Here is a 26,515-nt window from a genome sequence, read left to right on the forward strand (position 1 = left end):
AGTGCTGGTTCAAACTTCTAGAGTCTGACCTCAGGCAGTTTATTTCAGCCATATTTAAGCATGGCACCATCTTGAAAAAGAGTTTTCTAATAATAATTAACTCAATCCTGTGTGTTTAAAAGCTGAAGACATATTTACATTGAAATTCTTTACAAAGTATATATGACCTCCTCCTTAAAAGGCAGGTTTTCTGACTCAGAAACTTAGGGTTTTTATTGCTGTGAAGAGACACCATTTGGACCACAGCAACTCTTTTTTTTTATTTTGTTCATGTTTGCCTGAATGTATATCTGTGTGAGGCTGTTGGATCTTGGAATTACAGATACTTGTGAGCTGCCATATGGATATTGGGAATTGAACCCGAGTCCTCTGGAAGATCAGTCAGTGCTTTTAACTGCTGAACCATCTCTCCAGCCACCCACCTCCCCCCTTCTTTTGACCATAGCAATTCTTTTAAAGGAAAACATTTAATTTGCATGGCTTGCTCACAGTTCAGAGGTTCAGTCTGTTATCACCATCATGGCGAGCATGGCAGCGTGCAGGCAGACGTGGGGCTGGTAGCTGAGAGTCCTATGTCTTCCAGGCAACAGGAAGTCAACTGAGACACTGGGCAGTATCCTGAGCATAGGAAACCTCAAAGCCTGCCCCCACAGTGACACACTTCCTCTAACAAGGCCATACCCACTCCAACAAAGCCACACCTCCTAATAGTGCCACTCCCTATGAGATTATGGGGTCCAGTTACATGCAAACTACTACAGACAGAAACAATGCTCAAGATAAGGGCCAGGGAGAAAGAATTCAGTTAGGAGTGGCCTGGCCCTGCAGATAACACAGAAGTTACCTAGGTTGTCAGGAAGGAGAAGTGACATCTCCCATAAATGTGGGTTTTATTGACTAAGAAACAGTGTTCAAAATAAAGGTCTTAAGAAGAGTCGGGGATAAGCATAATAGTCTGGGGGATTCAGAAGTGGCCTGGCCCTACAGTCAGCTGGGGTCACCAGGCTATCAACTGCATCCAGACCCAGCATTTTTTCAGGGTGAAAAACAGGTATATATCACCTCCATTGAGGAGACAACCCTGTGTGTTTAACATTCCTAGTTTCTCCAGTGATTGTGAGCACAAGGACCTTGTGCCTTCTCCCAGTGAGGGGTTCGGTAGGTAACGTTATCATTGAGTAGGTTGTTTGTTTGATCCTCTGATTGTTAAATATCAAAGGGGTACAAATAACCTTTTCAACATTGAAAACATATAGGCGTTCAGATTATTGAAATAACTGACAAAAATTGAGAGTAAATTTATACTTAGTTGGAGACTATTCCCTGTAATAACCTTGACCACTTTATTTTTTACTAAGAGTCAATTTTACGTGCATTCATCTTGTAAATAAGCTAACAAGAATATCAAGGTTTGTTTGACAGGATCTCATAGCCTCACTTACATGGAGCTTACTGTGAGACGCAGGCTAGCCTCAAATGTGTGGCCATCCTCCTGTCTCAACTTTCAAGTGCTAGGATTACAAGTATGTGCCACCATGTGACACTTCAGATTTTTGTTTATTTTTATTTTTATTTTTTTTTTGGTTTTTCGAGACAGGGTTTCTCTGCGTAGCTTTGCGCCTTTCCTGGAGCTCACTTGGTAGCCCAGGCTGGCCTCGAACTCACAGAGATCCGCCTGGCTCTGCCTCCCGAGTGCTGGGATTAAAGGTGTGCGCCACCACCGCCCGGCGGACACTTCAGATTTTTGAATTCTGGTTGAATACCGGGATTATGAGCTAGGTTTGGTGGTTCGTGTCTGTAGCCAACATTTTGGAGGTAGAGGCAGGAGGAGGGAGGGCTACAGGGTCATGCTCACCCACATCGTGAGCTCAAGGCCAGCCTCAGTGACAGGAGACCTTGCCTCAAAAACAAGACCAACAAAGGATAAAGAAAGCCGAGACTCTGGAATTTGCTGTCTGGACATACTGCATTGTGCAGCTTTGCGCCTTTCCTGGAACTCGATTTGTAGACCAGGCTGGCCTCGAACTCATAGAGATCCATCTGCCTCTGCCTCCCGAGTAATGGGAGTAAAGGCGTGCGCCGCCCGGCCCAAGTTCTTAATTTTTTAAAATTAATCAATTTTTCCCCAGCCCAATCAGTTTCCTCTCCTCTTTACATATGAGAACATAAAGGAACGTTTATTATGCCTGAGTCTGCTGAGGAATCTGTTTCATGATATCCTGGCTCCCTCTACTGGCCTTAAGTGAAATTGCCTATAGGTCAGCAAAAGGGAAAAGAAATGACCAGGTCACATTTCACATTTTACTGTAGACATTTTTTTTTTTTTTTTTTTTTTTTTTTTTTTTGGTTTTTCAAGACAGGGTTTTTCTGTGTAGCTTTGCGCCTTTCCTGGGACTCACTTGGTAGCCCAGGCTGGCCTCAAATTCACAGAGATCCGCCTGCCTCTGCCTCCCGAGTGCTGGGATTAAAGGCATGCACCACCACCGCATGGCCATTATTTTTTTTTTAAAGATTTATTTATTATATATACAATGTTCTGCTTGCATGTGTCCCTGCAGATCAGAAGAGGACCTCAGATCTCATTACAGATGGTTGTGAGTCACCATGTGGTTGCTGGGAATTAAACTCAGGTCCTCTGGAAGAGCAGCCAGTGCCCTTAACCTCTGAGCCATCTCTCCAGCACCCCCCCCCTTTTTTTTTTAAAGAAGTGAGCATGGTGGTGCAAACATTTAATCCCAGCACTCAGGAGTCAGGGACTAGCAGATCTTTGTGAGTTCCAGGCCAGTCAGACTTACATAGTGAGACTCTTGCAAACAACAAAAGAAAAAAAAAAAAAGACATGAAAGCAGTATGCCTTAGGTAGAAACTGTACTTCAGATTTTGAATTTTAGTTGTTTCCTAGGCTGGCAATATGCAATACTAAATCTCATGATCCTAGGACATGTCAGCTACAGCTCCCTCCCAGTCAGCCACACACATAGTCTCAAGGGCAAACAGCCAGACTCCAGGGTACTGTATTGTCACACTACAATGCTCATATAGTTTCAGTTTGCAGTGGGTCTACATTAGAACATTGTACAATGAAGAGCGTCTTTGTAGCTTCATTTCTCCATGTTACACTGTTCTTACACATATTACTATACACATGTAGACGTTACAGACCAACAGTAAAGTGCTAAGAGTATCCTTTTTTTTTTTTTTTTTTTTTTTTTGGTTTTTTCGAGACAGGGTTTCTCTGTGTAGCTTTGTGCCTTTCCTGGAACTCACTTGGTAGCCCAGGCTGGCCTCGAACTCACAGAGATCCGCCTGCCTCTGCCTCCCGAGTGCTGGGATTAAAGGCGTGCGCCACCAACGCCCGGCGAGTATCCTTTTTTAAAATGTGTTTTTTGGAGTTTATGTTTGGTTGGTTGGTTGGTTTTTAGTTTTTGAGACAGGGTCTCACTATGTAGCCCTGGCTGTCCTGGAACTAGCTCTGTAGACCAGGCTGGCCTGGAACTCAGGGATCTGCCTGCCTTTGCCTCCTGAGTGCTGGTATTAAAGGTGTGGGCCACCATAACCTGGCTTATAATGTGTTCATAAAGAAGCAAGGAATAGAAAGAAAGACACATGTTTATAATTATACTAAGCTTATCAGTTTTCTTTGGGGGATACATTTTTACCTTTATTTCTGTGGTTTGACTCCCAGATAGCACCGTCCTAATGCAATAGACCTCTGTTTATCTCTTCTCTTGGTTGTCATCCCTAACCTTTTCATAAGGGGTAGACCCCAGATACACACCACCCCAATCAATCTGAGACATCATGATCCTCTCCAAACCCTGTGCGGCTTATCCTGTCACTCTCCAAAGTGACTGGTGGACAGACGCTCCCTTCCCCGTCGCCCCTAGCAACCACCACTCTGGTCCACACTCAGGTCTGGCTCTGTAAGCTCTATCATGTAGTAATTGCCTCTTTGTGTTGCTACCGTTCTTTTTGCCTTTTTAATATATGGACAAAATACTGTTTCCAGAAATCACTTACGTTAATTATATCTGTCTGTCTCTGTGTGTGTGTGTGTGTGTGCGCGCGCGTGCGCGCGCGTCTGTGCACATGGACATATGCATGTGCGCGTACGGCAATTCATGTACGTGTGTGTAGAGACCAGAGGAAGATGATGGTTGTTTTCTATTATAGCTTTATGCCATATTTCTTGAGACAGGGTTTGTTATTTTCTCTCAAGCTCGTCACTTTGACGAGGTGGAGTGGCCCATGAGTCCCTGGGACTCACCTGTCTCTGCACAGGCACATGTAGTGGAGCCTGCCTTCTTTTTAAAGTTTTATTTTTATTTTATTTTATTTTTGGTTTTTCGAGACAGGGTTTCTCTGTATAATTTTGGTGCCTTTCCTGGCTCTCACAATGTAGCCCAGGCTGGCCTCGAACTCCCAGAGATCCACGTGGCTCTGCCTCCCGAGTGCTGAGATTAAAGGCATGGGCCACCACTGCCGGGCCTTTTTAAAATTTTTATACATGTATAGTGTGTGTGTGTGTGTGTGTGTGTGTGTGTGTGTGTGTGTGTGTCTGTGTGTGTCTATGTGTGTGTGTGTGTGTGTGTGTGTCTGTGTCTGTGTGTCTGTGTGTGCATCCCAAAGATTGAACTAAGATTGTCAAGCTTGGCAGGAAGTACCTCTCCTTGCTGAACCACCTTGATGGCCTATGCCTGGCTTTGTCTGTGGGTACTGGGGATTTGAACTTCATTGGTGGGGTAAGTGTGTCATCCAGTGAGCTGTCTGCCCAGCTCCAGCTTTTGCTTACATGGGGTTGAAGAGTAAATCTTGTTACCTTAGCTGTGCAGGAGCAGGAATTCATCCCTTACATGGTGTCATGTGGTTTCTTTTTTATCATATGAGTTAACTAGTTAACTGCTCTTTGGTTCTTTTTTAAGAAGATGGTTCGTCTTATTTTTATTTATGTATATATGTGTTATGTATAATATATTATTGTACACATGCATACGGGTGCTTGTGCCGTCCAGAAGCGGGTATCAGATCCCCTAGAGCTGGAGTTACAGGCAGTTGTGAGTAGCCTGCTGTGGGTGCTGAGAACTGAACCCAGGTTCTGACAGGTGTCAGGTGGTATCTCAGAGTCATTTTGATTTGCATTTCTCTGATGATTAAGGATGTTGAACATTTCTTTAAATGTCTTTCAGTCATTTGTGATTCTTATTTTGTGAATTCTCTGTTTAGCTCTTTAGCCCATTTTTTAATTGGACTGTTTAGTATTTTGATGTCTAGTTTCTTGAGTTCTTTATATACTGTGGAGATCAATCCTCTGTCAGATGTGGGGTTGGTGAAGATCTTTTCCCATTTTTTTTTTTTTTAATGTACACAGAAGAGGGCACCAGATCTCATTACAGATGGTTGTGAGCCACCATGTGCGTGCTGGGAATTGAACTCAGGACCTCTGGAAGAGCAGTCGGTGCTCTTAACCTCTGAGCCATGTCTCCAGCCCCGATCTTTTCCTATTCTGTTGACTGTCTTTTTGTCTTATTGACCGTGTCTTTCGCCCTGCAAAAGCTTCTCAGTTTCAAGAGGTCCCATTTATTAATTGTTGAGCTTTGTGTCTGTGCTGTTGGTGTTTTATTTAGGAAGTGGTCTCCAGTGCCAATGCGTTCAAGAGTACTTCCTACTTTGTTTTCTATTAAGTTTAGTGTAAATGGATTTATGTTGAGGTCTTTGATCCACTTGGACTTGAGTTTTGTGCATGGTGACAGATATAGATCTATTTGTAATCTTTTACATATTGACATCCAGTTATGCCAGTACCATTTGTTGAAAATACTTTCTTTTTTCCATTGTATAGTTTTGGCTTCTTTGTCAAAAATCAGGTGTTCATATGTGCATGGATTAATGTTAGGGTCTTAATTTCTGTTCTATTGGTTCGTATGTCTGTTTTTATACCAGTACCAAGCTGTTTTTATTACTATAGCTCTGTAATATAGCTTGAGGTCAGGGATGGTGATGCCTGCAAAGGTTGCTTTATAATATAGGATTCTTTTAGCTATCCTGGGCCTTTTGTTTTTCCATATGAAGTTGAGTATTTTTCTTTTCAAGTCTGTGAAGAATTGTGTTGGGATTTTGATGGGGATTGCATTGAATCTGTATATTGCTTTTGGTAAGATTGTCATTTTTACTATGTTAATCCTACCTATCCATGAGCATGGGAGATCCTTCCATTTTCTGATATCTTCTTCAATTTCTTTCTTTAGAGATTTAAAGTTCTTATCAAAAAGGTCCTTCACTTGTTTAGTTAGTATTATCCCAAGGTATTTTATATTACTTCTGGCTATTGTAAAGGATGATGTTTCTCTGACTTCTTTCTCAGCCCTTTTATCATTTGTGTATAGGAGGACTACTGATTTTTTTGAGTTGTTCTTGTATCCTGCCTCTTTACTGAAGGAGTTTATCAGCTGTAGGAGTTCCCTGGTAGAGTTTTTGGGGTCACTTATGTAGACTATAATATCATCTGCAAATAGTGAAAGTTTGACTTCTTCCTTTCCAATTTGTATCCCTTTGATCTCCTTTTGTTGTATTATTGCTCTAGCTAGAACTTCTAGTACTATATTGAATAAATATGGGGAGAGTGGAGAGCCTTGTCTTGTTCCTGATTTTAGTGGTATCACTTTGAGTTTCTCTCCATTTAATTTGATGTTGGCTGTTGGCTTGCTGTAAATTGCCTTTATTATGTTTAGGAATGTTCCTTGTATTCCTGATCTTTCTAAGACCTTTATCATGATGGGGTGTTGGATTTTGTCAAAGACTTTTTCAGCATCTAATGAGATGATCATGTGGTTTTTTTCTTTCAGTTTATATGGCGTATTACATTGACTGATTTTCGTACGTTGAACCATCCTTGCATCCCTGGGATGAATCCTACTTGGTCGTGATGGATAATTGTTTTGATGTATTCTTGGATTTGGTTTGCCAATATTTTGTTGAGTTTTTTTGCATCAATGTTCATGAGGGAGATTGGTTTGTAATTCTCTTCCTTTGTTGCATCTTTGTGTGGTTTGGGTATCAGGGTAATTGTAGCCTCATAAAAAGAGTTTGGTAGTGTTCCTTCTGTTTCTATTGTGTGGAACAGTTTGAAGAGTACTGGTATTCTTCTTTGAAGGTCTGGTAGAATTCTGCACTGAAACCATCTGGTCCTGGGCTTTTCCCATTTTTGTTTTTAAAGTTATCTTGCCTGTGTAGCCTAAGTTTTGAATGAAAGGTTTAGTTCAAATACAATAGGCTATTTCTATGGGGGTTTTTGTCCACATCAAATTTGTGTAGTACTTAAATTACCCAAATCTTGCAGATAAGTGTGTACACACACATAGACACTAACTTGTACACGATTCATATGTATAGCATTGGCAGGTTGGAGACTTGCTCTGCTGTTTAGTGGGGGGTGGAGTCTTCAGGGGATGATGAGAACTGTGAGGTTATTAGAAGCACATGAGTTAGTCCTGGTGGCTTTATGAAGAGAGACAGTTAACAAACATGTTCTTCATCTTCTGCTGAGATAATCGACACCATTCCAGGATTCTGACATCAAGACAGTATTACCCGATGAGACTCTAAATCTTGTACCTCCAGAACTATGAGCCAAAACCCTTTTCCTCGAAAGTAGTCTGCCTCCAATATTTTGTTATAGTATGAAAATGGATTAATATATCAACCATTATTGAAAGTTGAACACAGAGCCCATGAGATGGTTCAGAAGGTGAAAGCTCTTTCCACACGAACCTGGGGACTGAGTTCCGTCCCTAGAACCCAGGTGAGGTGGAGGGAGAGAACCCACTCCACAGCTGGCCTCTGACACATGTGTGCTGTGCTACACACACAGTAATAATGATGATGATGATGATAGATTGACAGAGACTCAGAAAAGTGGAACAGTTAGATGAGAGGAGGTGGATATCTGTGGTTCCGAACAGTCCAAAGGGTGAGATGAAGCTGAATGGTTTGGAATACATTTAAGGACGTGGGAACGGAACATTTACGATGGGCTGTTTCGACTCTCACCTAGATACTGTACCTTGCCTCCCTCCTCCACACCATCAGTTACACCTGGCATCTGCACACGGAGCTGAGGATGAAGCACAGCCAGAGTGGACAGGGCACAGCTGCACAGGTAAGCAGAGAAGGGTCTCCCCGAGTTCTCAGTAAGCCGTGCCAGCGCTCAGCACTGACGAGTGAGTGTGCGGAAGCTGATGAAGGAATGTCCCCAGTTTCCATCTGCTGACACCACTTCTCTCCTCCCTCGACACATACAAGGTTTGTTTGTTTGGTTGGTTGGTTGGTGTTTTGTTTTTCGAGACAGGGTTTTTCTGTGTAGTCCTGGCTGTCCTGGAACTCAATGTAGACCAGGCTGGCCTCAAACTCAAAGATCCACTTGCCTCTGCTTCCTGAGTGCTGGGATTAAAGATGTGTGTCATCGCCGCCGCCGCCGCCACCCAACTTATATATTTCTTTTTTTAATTTAATTTATTTGTTTATCATGTATGTATGTGTGTTTGTTTGTTTGTTTGTTTATTGAGACAGAGTTTCTCTGTGTAGCCTTGGCTGTCCTGGAACTCACATGTAGACCAGACTGGCCTCAAACTGGAACTCACAGAGATCCGCCTGCCTCTGCCTCCCAAGTGCTGGGATTAAAAGCATGCACCACCACATCTGATTTAATCTTTTTGTTGTTATTGTTATTTATTTGTTTTTGGGAGAGGGTCCCATGTAGCCCAGCCTGTCCCCAGATTCACTACATAGTCAAGGATGACCTTGAACTTCTTATCTTCTTATCTCTATTTCCCAAGTGCTGGGATTCTAGGTGTGGACCACTACACCCAGTTTATGTGGTGCTGAGATTGGACCCAGGATCTCTAGAACATTAGGAAACACTCCACCAACTGAGCTACAAAACACAGGCCCATTTTAATCTTATACACATTACTAAATATTCTAATCTTACTTCTGCAATAGTCATTATTTGATTTCTTTTAAAGTAAACTTTTGTTAAGAGCATGATAAACGCTCTAGAAAGTTACTCTACCCTGTTCATAGAGCCTGTAGATTACCTTTTTTTTTTTTTTTTTTTTTTTTTTTGGTTTTTCGAGACAGGGTTTCTCTGTGTGGCTTTGCACCTTTCCTGGATCTCACTTGGTAGCCCAGGGTGGCCTCGAACTCACAGAGATCCGCCTGTCTCTGCCTCCCGAGTGCTGGGATTAAAGGTGTGAGCCACCACTGCCCGGCTCTGTAGATTACTTCTTAAACAAAGGAGAGTGAACACGTGAAATAGCTCACTATTTGTTGTGTGAGTAAGTGGAGGCGTGTGTGGATTAAAGGCATTAGGGATTAGCTCAGAGTCTTCAGTGAAGCATCAGTGTTGCATTGAGGACAGAAGTAAAAACATTCCCCTCTGCAGCCATTCAAACAAGAGCGAGTCAGATTCGAATTCTCTACCTCTTGATCTCTGTGTCTTTTGTCTGCTGTGGGATGTTCTGTATGTCCTGTGGGAGCCCTTCTTGGGTTCTTTGTAGCGTTACCCAGCAGGTCCGCATAGAGGATGATTAGGACCATGGGCCTGAGTGCAGGTGTCTGAGATGGTCTGCACTTGGCTGTGCTGGGGGATGGTCTGTATGTCAAGTTGTTCTGATTGATCAATAAATAAAACCTGATCGGCTGTGGCTAGGCAGGAAGGATAGGCGGGACTAATAGGGAGGAGAAATAAAAGGACAGGAAGGCAGAAGGACTGACTGCCAGATGCCGCCATGACCAGCAGCATGTGAAGATGCCGGTGGGCCACCAGCCACGTGGCAAGGTATAGACTTATGGAAATGGACTAATTTAAGCAGGGGCTGACACTTTCATTTTATATTCGTGTAAGTGGCTCTGTGCGGGGAGTAGCTGCTGTGTACAACGGGAATTCCACTCTGCTGCCTTTTGATCTTGCCCACTCTGGGCGCTCCACGGGCATCGGTGTCTTCTGCCCGTTAGGAAGGGCCTGTGGCTTTGTTCAGGGCTTCACCCAGAGCCTGGGGCTGAGCGGGGCCGTGCTGGCCAGTGTGAAAGGCAAACCCATAGGCCATGACCTTTCCTTCAGAATACCAAGTTCATAGCCGCCAGGCTGCTGTAAATGTTCAGTCTCGGATGCGCGTGGGGAGTGTTCCTCTGTCTGTCTGTCTGGGAGTGCTGTGGATTTGAACCCAAGACTTTTCTGTGATAAGTACATATTCCATCGCCCTATGTAATGCTCCATACTGTGTGTGTGGTGTATGTGCAGTGTGTGCGCCTGTGCGTCAGCAAGTAGAAATTGGTCATCAACACCAACTGCTTTCCTCTTCTGCTCTCCACCTTTTTTTTCCCCCTTGGTTTTTCTCTATGTAACAGTCCTGGCTGTCCTGGAACTCGCTCTGTAGATCAGGCTGGCCTTGAACTCATAGAGATCTGCCTACCTCTGACTCCAGAGTACCGGGATTAAAGGTGTGTGCCACCACTGCCCGGCGCAGTCCACCTTTTTTTGTTGTTGTGTTTTTTGTTTTTGAGACATTATTTCTCACTGAAGCTGGATTTTGCTCTTTGTGCTAGTCTGATTGGCCTGTGATGCCTCCAGGATCTGTATCTTTCCTTGCCTCTTCCACAGTGCTAAGGTTACTGACGAGAGGTGCTCTGCCTGGTTTCTCGCTAGGGATCTGAACTTAGGTCCCTGTGCTTGCTCAGTGACCACTTCATCAATTGAACCATCTTCTAGGTCTCCAGATTCTAAACGCTCCGTCCTCTGGAATGCAATGATCTTGTATTCAAAGGCTTCTCTGACTCTGTCGTGTCAGCATGAGCCTATTAATACTTTGTGCTGGTCAACTTGTGCATAGCTTCATTCACCCATACCTTTCTGGGTCTAAAAGAATAAAACACTCTTTGATTTCATATATGCCTTTATTCCTAAAAGAATTTGTTTCAGCACTCAAGCCTTAGATTAAATTACTTCCTGTAGTCTTCTGGTTTTTTTTTATTTATTGTTTCCTTTTAGCATAGTAATATAGATAAAACACTGTCATCTCCAGCACCAAGGGAACTGACTGATGGATTCCATAAACAATATGGCTGACAAAGCAATGTGGCTGCTGGACATGTGTATGTGTGTGTGTGTGTGTGTGTGTGTGTGTGTGTGTGTGTGTGTGTTTACTGGAGAGTTTGACGCTGGTCCGAACATTTTTCACATATGTCTATTCTTTTCACAGGTGATAGATCGTAGTCACCAATGTGGTCACGTGGTGTTCATTTTGTCAAGGTAAGATTTTTGTCTTCCTGGTAAGGTGGCCAAGGAACAATGGCCTCTTCTCTTCATTTCCCATCACTCCTGGGGCTTCACAGCGGGAGATGGTAGGAAGCAGTTTGATGTCAGAGAGCTGGGTTTAACTCCGACTCTGTTACACCAGTTCTTTGTGACCGTGTTGGGGTGCATGCATCTGTGCGTGCATCTGAAGGCCAGAGGTTGATGTCAGCCTCTTTCCTCACCGCTCTCTCTTATACATCAAGGCAGCCTCGCACTGAACCCAGAGCTCAGCACACCTGCTAGCCGGACCAGCTGCATTACCCTGGGGACTCACATCTCTGTCTCCAGTGTGTGGGACAGCAGGATGACCTCAAGAGCTCTCAGCTTTTTATGTGGCTTCTGGGCATCCCACTGTACCTGACTCCAGTCCTCCAGCTCATGTGGCAGACACTTGACCTCTCAAGCTCAGGCCACCTTATAACATTGTCTGAGAATCCTAGTCCAAGAAGAATCTAGAGTTCACACAAAGAAGTAGTCCCATTGGTTTTAGACTTTATAATTTTTGCTCCCAAACCCCTTGTAGGGCAATGGCGGTATTTAAGTGGACAAACAGCTGTCTGTTTAAAGAGAAAGCACATGGGAAAGGTGAAGACAAGAATTCATCTGGCCATTGAGTGTGAAGGAGACCACGAGAGCTGCTCCGTAGTTTCCTTTTTGTTTGTTTGTTTGTTTGGGTTTTTGCATTTGTTTTTGTTTTTGTTTGCCTTTTTTTTCTAGACAGGGTTTCTCTTTGTAGCTCTGGCTGTCCTGGAATTCAATCTGTAGCCCAGGCTGGCCTCGAACTCACAGAGATCCACCTGGCTCTGCCTCTTGAGTGCTGGGATTAAAGATTTGTGCACCACCACTGCCTGGCAGCTCCATAGTTTTGTTTTGTTTTCTTTCTTTCTTTTTTTCTTTTCTTTTCTTTTGGCTTTTGTTTTGTTTTGTTTTGTTTTTCGAGACAGGGTTTCTTTGTGTAGTTTTGGCGCCTGTCCTGGATCTCGCTCTGTAGACCAGGCTAGCCTCGAACTCAGAGATCCGCCTGGCTCTGCCTCCTGAGTGCTGGGATTAAAGGTGTGTGCCACCGCTACCCAGCCATAGTTTTCTTTCACATATATTTTTTTCATGTAAATTTTGTTTTACTTATTTAACATAAAGTCTTGCTATGTAGCTCAGACTGGCCTCGAAATCAAGATCCCTCTGCCTCAGCTTCCTAAATGCTGAGATGATAGGCCTGCGTCCCTGAACCCAGCCTTGGATTCTGATTTGTTTTCTTTTCTCCTACTTAGATTGTGTGTGTGTTTGCATGCCAACCACACGTGCATGTGAGGAGTGTGTGCTCGTGGAAGCAGGTGTTGTGTGTCTTTTTCTATCACCTTGCAACTTCTTTTTTGAGATAGCATCTCTCACTGAACCTGGAGTTCACCAGCTGGCTAAGCTAGCCAGCCAGTGAGCTCTGGGGATCCATCTGTCCCTGCCCCAGCCCTAGCCCCAGGGTCCAGATGCACTACCATTCTCTGAGTTTTCATGAGTAGTGGGGATCGAATTCAGATTCTCAGGCTTGCATAGCAAACACTTTACTGAGTGAGCCAACTCCCTAGCCACCTTGCCATCCCTTAGATACCCCTAACTCCCTCTCCCTCGCTCTTTCCCTCCCTGGCTGTCCTAGAACTCACTTTGTAGACCAGGCTGTCCTCAGACTCACCGAGATCCGCCTGCCTCTGCCTCCCAAGTGCTGGGATTAAAGGCGTGCGCCACTGTCCAGCAGATTTTCACCTGATTATAATTCCAAAGATTCTCAAGAAACTGTTAGGAGATGGACTTAGATATAAAATCCACATCACACTGCAGTTCTCCAGGAAATAGAAAATGAGGATAGCTTTGGTATTTGACATGTTTTTCTTCATCTGTGTCAGGTGTGGGGGAGTTGGTGGGGTAATATAGTTGGAGGGAGGAGACTATTTTACAAATGGGGGAAGGGCATGAAACTTTCTAGATAATTGCACAATAAATCTTCTCCTTCCAGCCTGATACCTCTGCTGTTGATGACACCTGTATTCTGTCTGGGCAATGTCAATGAATGTTTCCACAACTTTAGCCAGAGCCACAGGTAAGGAAGGACTAACTCTGGTTTTTATTTGTTCTTTTCTATAACAGAGTAAAAAGGGGGAAAATTCTATATACCTTCTAGCCAAGATGTTTTATTATGGTGTTTGTGACCCCTGGGAAAAGACCATAGATTCAATCTAATTATAAATAAAATATTTATTGTTTAACTGCTAGCAGGATGAACAGTCTGAACCAAATTTGAGATTGCCATGCAGGAGGGCTTTGGGGCAGGATTATTAAAGGGGAAAACCACATGAAGACCTTCAATGTCTATGTAAGCAAATAAAAACTGATCTGTTCTGCCAAGTTAAGTGGTTAAGGCACCTCAAAACAATCTTCGGGTGTCTGCATAAGTAAGTTAGAGAAGAAGAAAAAAGCAGTTAGAGCTGTACATTTTTAGGTGGTTGTTACTGAGTCGGGGTACTGGTGTTGTAGGGTCCAAGAAGACCCCAAACAATCCATGCAAAGCAAGCTCCAACAGTACAGACCCGGGAACTGACTGCATCCCCGAGCATTCATTTCAGCAAATATTTAAGCAGAAAAACCACAGACATAGGTGCCCAGTTACATTTCCACCAACCAGGATCCAAAGATTAGGGACTTTCCTAGGAACACTGTCCTGTGGTACACTTACCTTGTCCTCAGTGGCTGGTCCACTCAAGTGTGGCTGGGCAGCTTACCCCCATTCACGTCTCACCTTGCCAACCAGGATGCCAGTTACTCAGGAAGTCTCAGAGGTCTTGGGAACCTAAACTTTATTTCACCCTGCTTTTCAAGATGGAACTTTTATTCAAAATGTCTTCAATTTTGTTCCTTCCTATACTGGGGACTTACCTTCCAGGGACTGGAGTCAGTGACAAAGAGCTGGTGGGTACCAAAATGGATGCCTAGCTTAAAAAGGGGCTTCTTCAGCCATAACAGCATGTTTTGCTTATGGATGTAGCTCAGGCAGTAGAATGTTGGCCAGGATTACACAAAGTCTTGGTTTGGATCCCCAGCACCACATACAGTGTGTGTGTGTGTGTGTGTGTGTGTGTGTGTGTGTGTGTGTGTGTGTCTGTGTGGTGTACACCTGTGACCTCAGCACACAGGAAATGGAGATGGGGGGTCAGAGTTTTAAGGTCATCCTGAACTACTTAGTAGTTTGAGGCCACCCTGGGCTATATCAGATCCTGTCTAAAAAAAAAAAAAAAATGCTTGTTTTGGAAATGGGTTCTAGACATAATATGATGTAGTCAGGCTGAAGATACGCAAGGAGAGAGACAGTATAGAGTGACTTCAAGATATCCCATCTGTGTGAGGGGACGGAATGGTATAGTTACAGGCAAGAGCCCCAAAATGATGAGCACAGTTACTCACTGTGCTGGGTAGTCTCCTGTCAACCTGAAGACTGGAGGGGTCCTTAATGAAGAAAGTGCCTCCGTACGATCGGTGCAGGCAAGCCTGTAGAACATTTTCTTCATTAGGGATTGATGCTGGGGGCGGGGGAACCAGTCCATGGTGGGTGGGGCCCTCCCTGGGCTGGCGGTCCTGGGTTCTGTAAGAAAGCAGGCTGAGCAAGCCAGGGGGAGCAAGCCAGTGAGCAGCACCCCTCCACAGCCTCTAAATCAGCTCCTGCCTCCAGGTTCCTGCCCTGAGTTCCTTCAATGATGGACTACGATGTGAAGAGTAAGCCAAATAAACCCTTTGCTTCCCGGCTTGCCTGTGGCCATGGTGTCCATGACAGCAATAGAGACCCTGACTAAGACACTCCGTTTCCTTTTGTTTCGCCCGCCTGGTCCTCGTAGCATCATCCTGTGCGTGGGTTCTCTTCCCCAGGTGCATCCTAATGTACTCACCACCGCCAGCCACGATTGAGCCCCTCCCTTCCACCAACACATCCGTCTGCAGCACCCTCTATTTTTATGGTGTCACTGTTTTCCTGGCCAGCTTTTTCTTCAGCCTCCTCCTCATCACGGTATGGTGCAACCTGTCTGTTACTGTGGAAAGGAAGGACTGGGAAAGATAGGCAGTGCTCCAAGACTGGCACAACGCAACAGGCATTTCCCATGCTCCCAGCACCAGGGAAGTGGCCATGGCTGTGAGGGTGTAGTTTAGTTGGTGGAACACTTCCCTAGAGTGCATGAGAGCATGGGACGTTGAGACAGGAGATCAGATTTCCTGGACTGTATATGAGATCATTTCTCACACACACACACACACACACACACACACACACACACACACACACAAATGTAAAGAAAGTGACTAGGAGATGTTGACAGTGTAATCACTGTCTTTGTTCTTTGGACTTCCCAAAATCAAATTATGAACAGAAAAACAAACCTGTGTTAGTTAGGGGACAATCACATTCACGGTAGAATTAATTTGTTTCTTTGATTCCCACGAGGACCCAGAGTAGAAAGATCATATGATGCAGATGGATCCTTTATATAAGGGACATTCTGTGACATAGGACCCGTGCTTTGATTTAATTTCCCCAATAATGAAAGCATGTTCTCCTCCCCCCACACCCCGGGGATGGTTTCTTTAACCCTGGCTGTCCTGGCTGTCCTCACTATGTAGACCAGGCTGGCCTCAAACTCACAGAGATCTTCCTGTCTCTGCCTCCAAGTTCTGGGATTAAAGGCTTGCACCACCATTGGTTGGCTGAGAAGAGATTTTCTAAAACTCCTGTTTGCTCAGAGTTGAAAATTTAATCTCAGACTTTGTACTGATGAACTTTAGAGTATTAAGCATAAAACATGGTCGATGGGCTAGCTAGTTAGAACTCACTTGAACTTCCTGGGTAGGAATATAGGTCATTAGTACAATGCTTGCCTATCATGTACAAGTCTGTGGGTTTGATTTCCACCTCTATAAGAAAACAACACACCTTCCCATATATTCTGATTTGTTTGAGGTTGGGGAAAGCTGACGTTCACAGAGTAGACATAATAACTGAAAGTCTGGTCCGTAACTGTTGGTCTACATGAAAATTCCCAATGAGTAATTCTCCAAAGTCTGCTCTTACAGTAAAGGAGGGTAGTGGTTTTTCCTGACATGAGCTCCTTATAGAGTGTACCCTCTAAAATGCTGGAAAATCTGACTAAGCCATAGGCCGATTATTCACAATGACAATCATCTTTAGGTCCTACTCATCCATGCCCAGACATTGTATAAGAAGTTTGTGAAGTCGACAGGCGTTCTGGAGAGTGATCAGTGGGCAGTGATTTACACTGTGGGTCAACGAGTACGCTTCTTCCCAGTGGCCTTTGTGTGCTGCTGGGGCCCAGGTTGGTATCGTAGTAAACAGTTGGGGGGTGAAGAAGGTAGCCATGGGGATCATCAAACAAAATGATCTCACCCAAATCACGACTGCTTATCCCTTCCCAGCTTGTACGTTTTATTTATTTACTTACTGCTTTATTTTCTGAGACAAGATCTCATTATGTAGACCTCGCTGGCCTTAAACTCGCAGAGGTCCACCTACAGCCTCTGCCTCAAAGGCTGAGATTAAAGACATGCACCTCTCCACCTGGCATTAATCTGCAAGTTTTAATCAGTAAGGACCAGAACTGAAGGCCAAAGGCTCAGGGATTTACATAACTGTTTAATGTCAGTGCTGATCTCCAGGTACCTGTAGCTTCTGTTCATGGGATGCTCGCGCATGTGCACTGAGAGCTAACACAGTTCACACATTGTGTGTCTGCAGCTGTCACACTGCTGATCATCAAGCTGACCAAGCCACAGGACACCTCCCTGCACATGGCCCTCTCTGTGCTCCAGGTAACACCTTCCAAAGCTGGAATCTCTCTCTTGTGCCTTCTTCTCTTACACTGCCATTTAGAGAACACACAGTTTTTCTGTTCATCTGTACACTGCAAAAGAGAACATCTAGTGTCTCTGCTGACTTAGGAGGAATATAACCATTTCCTCAAAGGCAAGCTAGTCTGAGTGTTTCTGGGTATAGTCTGGAGCACATGGATCTCTGGGGAACTTCTTTTTGATATGTTGACGATACGGGCAGTAGAATAAGATCTCCCGGGGTAGGTTCTGGTGAGGCACTGGTGGTGATGATCCTCTCCTATCCGGAGTGAATCAGAGGGTACAAATTAACTATTCATAATGAATGGTGAGCAGTAAAGGAATGCTTCTCTTCTTTCCTCCATTATCAGAAGGAAACTTTAGACTAACTATGCTGATGGAGAACAGTGTTCTGTGAGAAGTCAGTCAACATTTTATTGTCCTCATGTATGTACCAGACAATGTAACTAGCCTTCAGCTGTCCACAGCAAGATACAATACGAAGAGTTTATTTTTATTTGTTTGTTTGTTTGTTTATTTATTTTATTTATTTATTATTTATTATTTATTATTTATTTATTTATTTATTTATACAGAAGAGGGCACCAAATCTCATTACAGATGGTTGTGAGCCACCATGTGGTTGCTGGGAATTGAACTCAGAACCTCTGGAAGAAGAGTCAGTGCTCTTAACCGCTGAGCCATCTCTCCAGCCCCAATGTGAAAAGTTTAGATGAGCTTGTCTATAGTTTAGTAGCTCGAATGATGACACTGAAAATAGGGTTGGGACTTTGTCACATACACACACACACACACACACATACACATACACACACACACACACACACACACACACATACACATACACACACACACACACATACACACACACACACACACACATACACATACACACACACACACACACACACACACACACACACACACACACACTAGATGTGTAGCCGTGCTTTATAAATAAGGGCCAAGGAACCTGTTCCTGGACCTCAACAAGCCTGAAGGTTGGACTCCAACACTCTTCATCTCCTCCAGGCTCTCACGGCAGCATCCCAGGGTCTGCTCAACTGTGGCATATATGGCTGGACACAGTGCAAGTTCCAGCAGCTGAAGCGTCAGCCTCGCCGTGACGCCGATACTCAGACGCCGCTGCTGTGCTCACAGAAGAGAATCTACAGCAGGAGCCTGGACCCACTGGAGTCTTCTCTTGCTTTTGCTTCCAGCTCTTCCACCATTCTTTGAAACTGTGGAAGTGGAACATCCAGGAAGTGAATGTTTCACGTGAGCGAACTCTGCAGGTCTGCAGGGAACACCCTCTGTCTCTTCTGGCCATACCTCAGGCCGAAGAACTGAAAGGGAACGGAACGGAACGCCGTGGTCAGCAGCGATTCTGGGTGACTTAGGAAGGATCTCTCCAGGTGCTCGTTCAGGGAGAGAGAGCCGCTATCTCTCTAAGAGACTCAGCACTTTGACAAACACTAGACGTATTCACATCTCTTCAAGAAAAAATAAATTTCAGGTTCATGTGTATGTGTGTCATTGGCAAGGCCTGCTCCGTGAAAGCAGGGGAAGCGGGGATGCCATGCGGCAACTCCCCGGTGTGCAGGGGGTGACTCCCTGGTGTGCAGGGGGCGACTCCCCGGTGTGCAGGGGGGATCCTAATGAGGTTGCCTGCAGGCCTGAGAGCGCTCGCCCAGCCCACTGCTCCGCCAGATGCCTCGTCCTCAGTGTTGAATAGAACAGTTTTTATGTAGAATGTTTTGTAAGACTTTATTTTAAACTATAAGTAGATTTGGTGGCTGTATTCATCTGAAATATTTCTGGCTGAGCAAAGCTTCCTTAGCGACCATTACAGCTATGGTGGCAAATCCTATGTCCTATACATGGTGAGGGGATCGATCACAGTTGCTGTGGAAAGCACAGAGGTCCCAGCATTAGAGCCAGGCTCCCGGGACAGTGGCAGCTGTCACCACAGCTGGGTTCTTAGTGTTCCCAACGGCATTGTTCCTTGAGCTCTCACAAGCCCAAGGCAGTTCTCTTTCTCCACAGCATCAACCGTCAGTTCAGCACCCAGACAGTTTCCTAGGATTTCTACCCCAGACATACTGGTAGAGATGGATTTCTGGGCAGCAGGGAGACCAGAAGGTCCCCAGGATTTAGATCCGAAGAAACAGGCTTATACAGTGAACAGAAGTGACCTAAAGTGAGTTTCCTGAGCACACCCCCCAGTCCTTGCCCTGCAGGTCAAGAATTCTGCCCTATGGAGTGGTAGGGGATGTACTGAGCAGATGGCATGGAGCAGAACCCAGAAAAAAGCCCTGTGCTTTGACTTGTGGGTTTTGTTGGCATCCAGTCTGTAATAACTAAAGCCAAAACAAAAGGCATGTCTATGTATAAGAGCATAGTTTAAATAATTATAGAGATACTAATATGCCATGGAACACCAGTAATAAAGAATTATTTAAGACAAAAAAACATTGAGATTTAAGACTTAGTGAGTTGCCCACTTTGGAAAAAATTAATAGGCTTATTTATAAAAGATGGTTCTCAAATACCCACATATATTTATATGAACATGGAAAGGATTTGGAAAATGTGGAAGTAGGTTCACAGAGATTTCCAGAACAAGGGTTCAGAGACCTACAAGCAATATAGAAGCGGAGACAGGACATGGTGAGCAAGAGAAATGAAGACATCTCTGTTAAAGGGAGGAGCATCCAGAATGAGGAACCCAGAGGGTGAGCCCCAGTGCCGTGAAAGTGTGCGTTCTGAGTGCAGACTTGATAAGGTGTGCTCATCACTGATACTCGGACACTTCACAGGCCATGTCCCTCCAGATGGGGTCGCCTTCCAGCATTCTTAAACCCCATTCTTTTGCCTGGACTGTCATCCCAACTTCTGTGACATTAAAATCCTTTCTTTATGACACTAAACATAGTAGCAACCTCAAATATGGATCTTACCTCATCTCCATTAAAAACAGTTCAGCTGGAGTATGAGTCAAGTGTGTAAATCCTGTCTGCACTATTCTAGGAAAGTGAAATTTTGTGATTTGCCTTCATAGGAGTGAAATCACAAAAACAGATTTGTAAAGACAAGTTTTGCCTGTAAGTCTGATTAAACAAATGAGTAAGCCTTTGAAACACCTATAATTACAGTTCATTATTCCATTATGTCCATAAGCTTCAAAGACCCAGAATCTACCTCGTAGGTAGGGTCAAGGCCAGTGTTGGAGTGTCTCCCCTCTAGAAGTGGTGACGTCTTCTATAATAACACACTAGATGCTGTAGGGTGTGTGCTTATGGAATAGGGAAGTGGAAGAATCCTCTTCCCACACACTAGGGAGGCCTGATTAATAAGACATGGGGAATTTGGAAAGCTGGGTCTCAAAGCATCGTGAAAACTTGTTCTTACTTTTCTTCTATTGATAGAAGAGCTTGTTTTCCCCTCGGGAAAAAAACCACTTAACTGAGTCGTTTCCCACTCAACCCTAACAACAAAATTCCATTTCAGAAGAAATTTGGAGAAACAATAAACAATTTTCTTTTTCAAATAAAGGTAACACTTTTTGTTTTTTTTTTTTTTTTTTTTTTTTTTGTTTTTCGAGATGGGGTTTCTCTGTGTAGCTTTGCGCCTCTGCTGGAACTCACTCTGTAGCCCAGGCTGACCTTGAACTCACAGAGATCCACGTGGCTCTGCCTCCCCAGTGCTGGGATTAAAGGCGTGCGCCACCACTGCCTGGCAAGGTAACACTTTGATCTGCATGTGATAGTTTACACCTGTAATCTCAGGACTCCAGAGGCTGAGGCAGAAAGATTACCATGAGATTGTGGCCAGCCTGGGCTACATAGTTGGAAGCCAGTCCCTGGGCCACATATGTGAGACACTATATCAAAAGCAAACAAAAGCAACACTTTGTATTTCTTGAGTATAGAATTGTATCAATTGGGGGTTATCTTGTTTTATTTTTCTTCAATTGAGCTCCAGACAAGGGAGTCAGTTTGACTCAGTAGGATGAGAACAGATGTGAGGTCAGGCCCAAGGAGAGAGACACATCTGCTCCTGGTCCCCCAAGGAGAAGCATGACCGTGGACTCCAGGGCATCAGTATCTGCGCATCTATTTCACACTGCAACTTCCCCCTTGTTCCCTCCAAGTCTGAAGACAAATCTAGAGTCTGGAATTGGCTTAGGAAACTGAGGAATGTGCTGGAGTTTGGCTGGCCTGAGGCAGCCCCGAGAAGGCCGGGCGAGGGCAGGAAGACATCACCAGACTGCTGGAAAATGTGGTCCTATGGGGGTACCAACATGTGGATTACTGGACATCTTCCTCGTAATGCCACAAGCACGAGGTCAAGATGACAAATGAGAAAGGTCATACTTTCTAGAAACAGAGCACAAAATAACTGTTTAGCTTCGCTTTGTTTTTAGACTAAGCCTCCCTAGGTAACCCAGGCTGGCCTTAAACTTGCGGTCTCTTTGCTGCGGCCTCCTGAAAGCTGACGATACGGCAAGCACTCCCATCGGGACCGGCTTAGGGCTAGCTGCTGCTTCCTCTTCCTCTTTAATATGTGTGTGTTATGTAGTGCTCATATATGTACAGACAGGGGTGCCTGTGCACGTGTGTACAGGGTAGACGAGGGGGTCAGCATCCTCCTCTATCACTCTCAGCCTGTTCCTTTGAAGCAGGGTCTTCCCCTACACCCAGAGCTTGCATTCCCTGGGCTAGAAGCCATCAAGCTCCGGTGGGCCTCCTGTGTCTTGCCCCTTCGGGCTATGGGCAAGACAAGCTACCTGTCTTGTCTACTGTCTGGTGAGTAGGAGGCTCTGAACTCCAGCCTCAGGACTGTTCAGCAGGCGTGCTTCGCCCGGAGCTGAGGCTGAGGTCTGTAGAGCCGGCTTGTTAACTCAAGATCCAAAGTTAGGCCCTCTTCCTTATGAGGTACAACGTTTCCCACACAGCTACAGAACAGAACGGACTCAACAAATACATTACATGGGACCTAAAGACGAGTCTAATGTTAGCAGTTTTACTTAGAGACTCACCCCTCCCATATATACTTTTGGTCAAGTTAGAACAATGAAAGTCATGGAAATTGCCCTTACAGAATAGATAGTTGTTACTTGGAATGAAAATCCTGGGCATAGTGATAAATTCAGGATCGCCAGACAATCTGTGTGGAAGGAAGCATGTCCTAAAATACAGTTTCTGGTGACCAAAAGAATTAGCCCAAAGATACAAGAACATGAATGTCCAAAGATATATGTGACAAGTTCAAATGAAATTGAAAACTGAAGTACTGAAATACTGACTGTGTAAACACACTCATCAGCTGACTGTAAGGACAGAGGCCCCTACTTCCCTCCAGTGTATCTTTAGGCCCTGGAGTCCTAGCGAGAGTCTCCCAGCTCTCAGTTCCCACAGCCTCTGCTGTACTGAGCCTCTCATTCTTAGGGCTGCAGAAGGCTCAGTTATTGGCTTTATGTTCCTCTCTACTTATTCCTCCTCCTCTTCTCCCTCTTTTGATCCCTCCTCCTCTTCCTCCTCTTCCTCTTCCTCTTCAGTCCCTTCTGGAACCTTCTCTGACTCGGAAGGCTCTGCTTCAGAAGGCAGCTCTGACTTATTGTAGGCAAGCATGATGCATATGGTTATAAAGAGGATTATGAGTATCAAAATGGCAACCAGAACTATCAGCTTTAAGTTAAGTGCCAAATCCTTTTCACCTAGCTCGTTAGGATTTAGACCCACATCTCCTGTAGGATTTTCATTCGATGGTTGAGTGATGGGACCACTGTCCACACTGCCTCCGGTTCCTTCATTTTTGCAGTCAGGGGGTGCAAATCCAAATGAACAATGGCAGTTCCCTAAATCATTGCAAACTCCATGTCCATTACAAGAGAGATCCGCACTGCAGGAGGTGGGGGAGGGGAACATGATGCGCGAGTGGTCTTCACAAAGGAAATTGTTACAAACTCTGTGCGTGCCACAGTTAGTTGCGTCCTTCACATATCCTTCGTCGGCGCCTTCTGTCTCATCATCCGAAGCATCCATGCTCCAGCACCAGTCCACGGTATGAGGGACCTGGATCAGTATGTGTTTGTCTTTGATGGGTGGTAAGAAGCCTAATTCTGTACATATAAGTTTCCCGCACATCGCATTTTGATCTGAACATTTGACATACGTTCTTGGAGACTCAGAAGAAAGGCCGCAGTTTCCAAACCGGTCCCCTTTGCTGTTCAGAGAGCTGTAGCATGCATCTGAGGCAGACTGTGCACCATACCCAAAAATACGTGAGCACTGAGAGCTAGGGTCCAGGCAGTGACCCTTAAAACAAAAGTGTAATTCGTGGCATACAGAGCCATCTTGTACTTTCCTGTCCTCAGGACATACTGCAGAGGTCCCATTACAGAACTCGTCCAGGTCACATGCTCCATCAGCAGGACGACAAACCTGTCCCATCTTTTTAAATTTACATCGGGAACAGCAAGGCTCATTATTACACTGTGCGCCCCCCTTAAATTTACAGTTTTCATCACAACACCGGTTACTGTCACAGACCCTGCCACAGTCACACTCCTCCGGCTCCTCCACCACACCGTTTCCACAACGGGAAGCTCTGCGCTTGCGGCTTTGGCGCCAAGGCTGGTCAAGCAGGCAGGCCCCTCTGTGGTCATGGAGGAAGCGGTAGAAGTCGTCAGAGCTGCAGTTGCTGAAGCCACTGTCCTTGGTGATATTCTCCTGCATGAGACAGAAGCGCTTAGGGTCACAGCCGCAGGCCGGGTGGTCGTGCTGGATACCCAGGTTGTGTCCCAGCTCGTGGGCCATGAGCGCTGCAAACAGCAGGACATCTTCGTGATGGAAGGCCTCCACAGCTGCTGCAAACATGTCTGAACAGGCACCGTCCAGAAACGCCTGGCCCTCATTCTGTCCTGGGTCATGCCCGACGATCAAGTGTGCGACATCGTGCCTGGCCCGGTCCACCAGCTTCTCCTGTCTCCAGCGGTTGAAATTCCTCAGTGTAGCCTGCAGGTCCACGGGGACCTCTATCGGGTCCCCCTCTGTCCAGATTTCCATGCCCACCAGCACCACCTCTGTGTTTAGTGCCCTGGTGAAGCTGTTGGCCAGAGCAATGATGTCCACTACTGCCCGGACCGTCAGGTTGACGTTGCTGCCCCACATCTGGAACCGCTGGTGGTTGACCACAGCAAACATCTCCACATACTTGGTGTGTGACCACACGTCAGACAGCTCCTGCAGGTCATCGGGCTTCCTGCTCCCTTGCTGCTGGCTGCTGTCCCCGGGGCTGTCTTTGGGAGTGACACTGCAGGAGCCCTGAGGCTGATGTGCCAAGGTGTACAGGATGTGTTCAAAGCCTTTGGAGGAGGGCACAGGCTCGATGCCGTACGAGGTCTCCTCCTTCATCAGGACGCCCCTGAGGCCTGAACAGATGTTGACGGAAACAAAGGAGCCCGGCACCCCTTCCATGTAGCCTTCGTAGTGGCAGTCCTGTGAGAGGAGCGGCATCTCCTGCCCCAGGATGCCATCGTGGTAACTGTAGACTGGGAAGTTGTTCACGGAGTAGTCTCCCTTTACCTTCAGGTGAAGCAGCTGCCGCTGGCCCTGCATCAGCAGCAGGTAGGACGCCCTTCCTCCGGGGTCTTCAGTCCCCTGGACTGGCAACCTCTTGGGGATGACCGTTTCATAGGAAGAGTAATACACGGATCCCGTGTCACAGAATGTACTCGGGAGGAAAATTACCACCAAGAGCAACATGGCCACCAGCCTGACACACAAATGTTCTGGCGTCTGCCCCAGCCTCAGTCTCTTCATCTGGGGAGCCCCAGACTGAAGTGCTTCCCCAACCTTATACAGAGCCACATAGGGTCTACTTGGAGGACAAGGAGGAGGCTAAGTGTACCACTGTGGCCATGTCTGCCACGGCCTTCTTGAATCAGTTGATGCTATGGGGCATCAACTGTGTTAGGGCAGCGGCAGCAGCGGCCGCACTTCCTGACATTGAGACCCCGGGATTAACCCCCCATCTATGCTGGGGGGTTAAGTGGCGGTTACTTCCCAGTCTGGGGAGCTTAGCTTGCTGGCTGGGTCTCTTCCTGGTGCCTCTGACCTCCGTGTCCTCTCAGATACCTTCCATTCTTGGTGATTTCTTTCCGAGTCAGCTCCAGTGCCCCATCACTGAGTCCTTCGATAAGATGGAGAGACGTGCTGTGACAGACTGTGGACTCTATAATGTGAGACTACCCTGCGAGAGGACATAACATCCCCACAGCTCACTCGGCCCTCCGGAACACCCCTCCCCCACAGCTCTCCCACCCCTACCTGTTGTCAGTTGCTCAGATGTTCCAGATCAGGGATCCTGGAGATACCTTAGGTACACACACTCTGGTATCTGTTTCCAACCTCTAAAGCCCCCGATCCATAGACAGGAGTGTCCTAACCCACTCTGAGAGGGGAGGCCAGGCTGTTAATCTGGCCAGGGAGCCAGCTCCCTTAGCTGTGTGTTGTAGCTCCAATGGGATTAGGGTTGCGGCCCATGGGGAAGACATTAGTCACTCTTCCTAGCTCCAGATTTGGCTTTTCAGAGGCTATGGATGGTGGCATGGTACCCTCCCCATACGTGCGTTTGTGTCCACAGTGGCTGGCGTCTCTAAGGCCTCACCCTCTTGATAGTCACCCTGACACATTGATCCCTTAGGGTTACGTATGGATTGTGTGTGTTTCTTTGTTTATGGGGCAGTGTTTTGCTGTGTAGCTCAGGCTAGCCTGAAACTCTTAATCTTCCTCCTGGTCCTGACATTTGGTGGGATTACATGTCTGAGACTTTTTTTCTAGCTTCTAAGCACAAGGGTCACATGAGCTCATGCAGGTGTGCACACAGACAGACAAATTAAGTTTTCACAAGATATATTTGTAAACAATATACAATAATTAATGTGGGAAGTATCTCCAGCTCTTCAAGTATTAATTACCGTTGTATGTTGGGGATCTCACGCTTTTTGATTGACTTTGAAGGGTGGTACATTGTTTTAACAGAGTTTACCCACTGTACCCTAGAAGCCATTCTCTGTTTGTGAATCTTACTGAGCTGTCTTCCACTCCCTTTCCCGGGCCCCGTCTCTGGGGCTCTTCAGCAAGATCCTCCTGTTCATTTTCCACAGAGATTAGCACACACAGTGTTCCTCTAGCCGCCTGATTTATTTCACTCGGCGGCGGCGTGACCACCGGTTCCCTCCACCTCGTAGTAAAGGAGCAGGCT

At 45.7% G+C, this 26,515-nt stretch overlaps 2 protein-coding genes across 10 annotated transcripts in view; one reads left to right on the forward strand and one right to left on the reverse strand.

Annotated features, from left to right (window-relative positions):
- Tmem116 (transmembrane protein 116) overlaps positions 1–26,515 on the forward strand; it is a 53,268-nt gene that overhangs the window by 12,038 nt on the left and 14,715 nt on the right. For 3 of the 9 annotated variants that reach the window (XM_076560222.1, XM_076560220.1, XM_076560221.1), the window contains exons 5-10: positions 8,051–8,155; positions 11,256–11,305; positions 13,356–13,439; positions 15,257–15,395; positions 16,569–16,713; positions 17,054–17,206. In XM_076560222.1, coding sequence (XP_076416337.1) covers positions 8,051–8,155; positions 11,256–11,305; positions 13,356–13,439; positions 15,257–15,395; positions 16,569–16,713; positions 17,054–17,206 — 676 coding nt within the window. Of the gene's footprint in view, positions 1–8,050; positions 8,156–11,255; positions 11,306–13,355; positions 13,440–15,256; positions 15,396–16,568; positions 16,714–17,053; positions 17,207–18,277; positions 18,773–26,515 lie in introns of those variants that run through there. The other 6 variants (XM_076560225.1, XM_076560227.1, XM_076560223.1 and 3 more) reach the window with 5 other exon arrangements.
- Positions 22,257–25,590, reverse strand: LOC102921799 (disintegrin and metalloproteinase domain-containing protein 1b-like). Its single transcript, XM_006970845.4, has one exon. It carries the CDS (start codon positions 25,069–25,071, stop codon positions 22,738–22,740), a length of 2,334 nt encoding a protein of 777 aa, XP_006970907.1. The 5' UTR covers positions 25,072–25,590; the 3' UTR covers positions 22,257–22,737.

This window comes from Peromyscus maniculatus, chromosome 23 (assembly GCF_049852395.1).
Source record: "Peromyscus maniculatus bairdii isolate BWxNUB_F1_BW_parent chromosome 23, HU_Pman_BW_mat_3.1, whole genome shotgun sequence".
NCBI lineage: Eukaryota > Metazoa > Chordata > Mammalia > Rodentia > Cricetidae > Peromyscus > Peromyscus maniculatus.

Bases quoted from the DNA above. Each gene is read 5' to 3' on its own strand.
- LOC102921799 (XM_006970845.4), bottom strand. From the start codon at position 25,071: ATGAAGAGACTGAGGCTGGGGCAGACGCCAGAACATTTGTGTGTCAGG.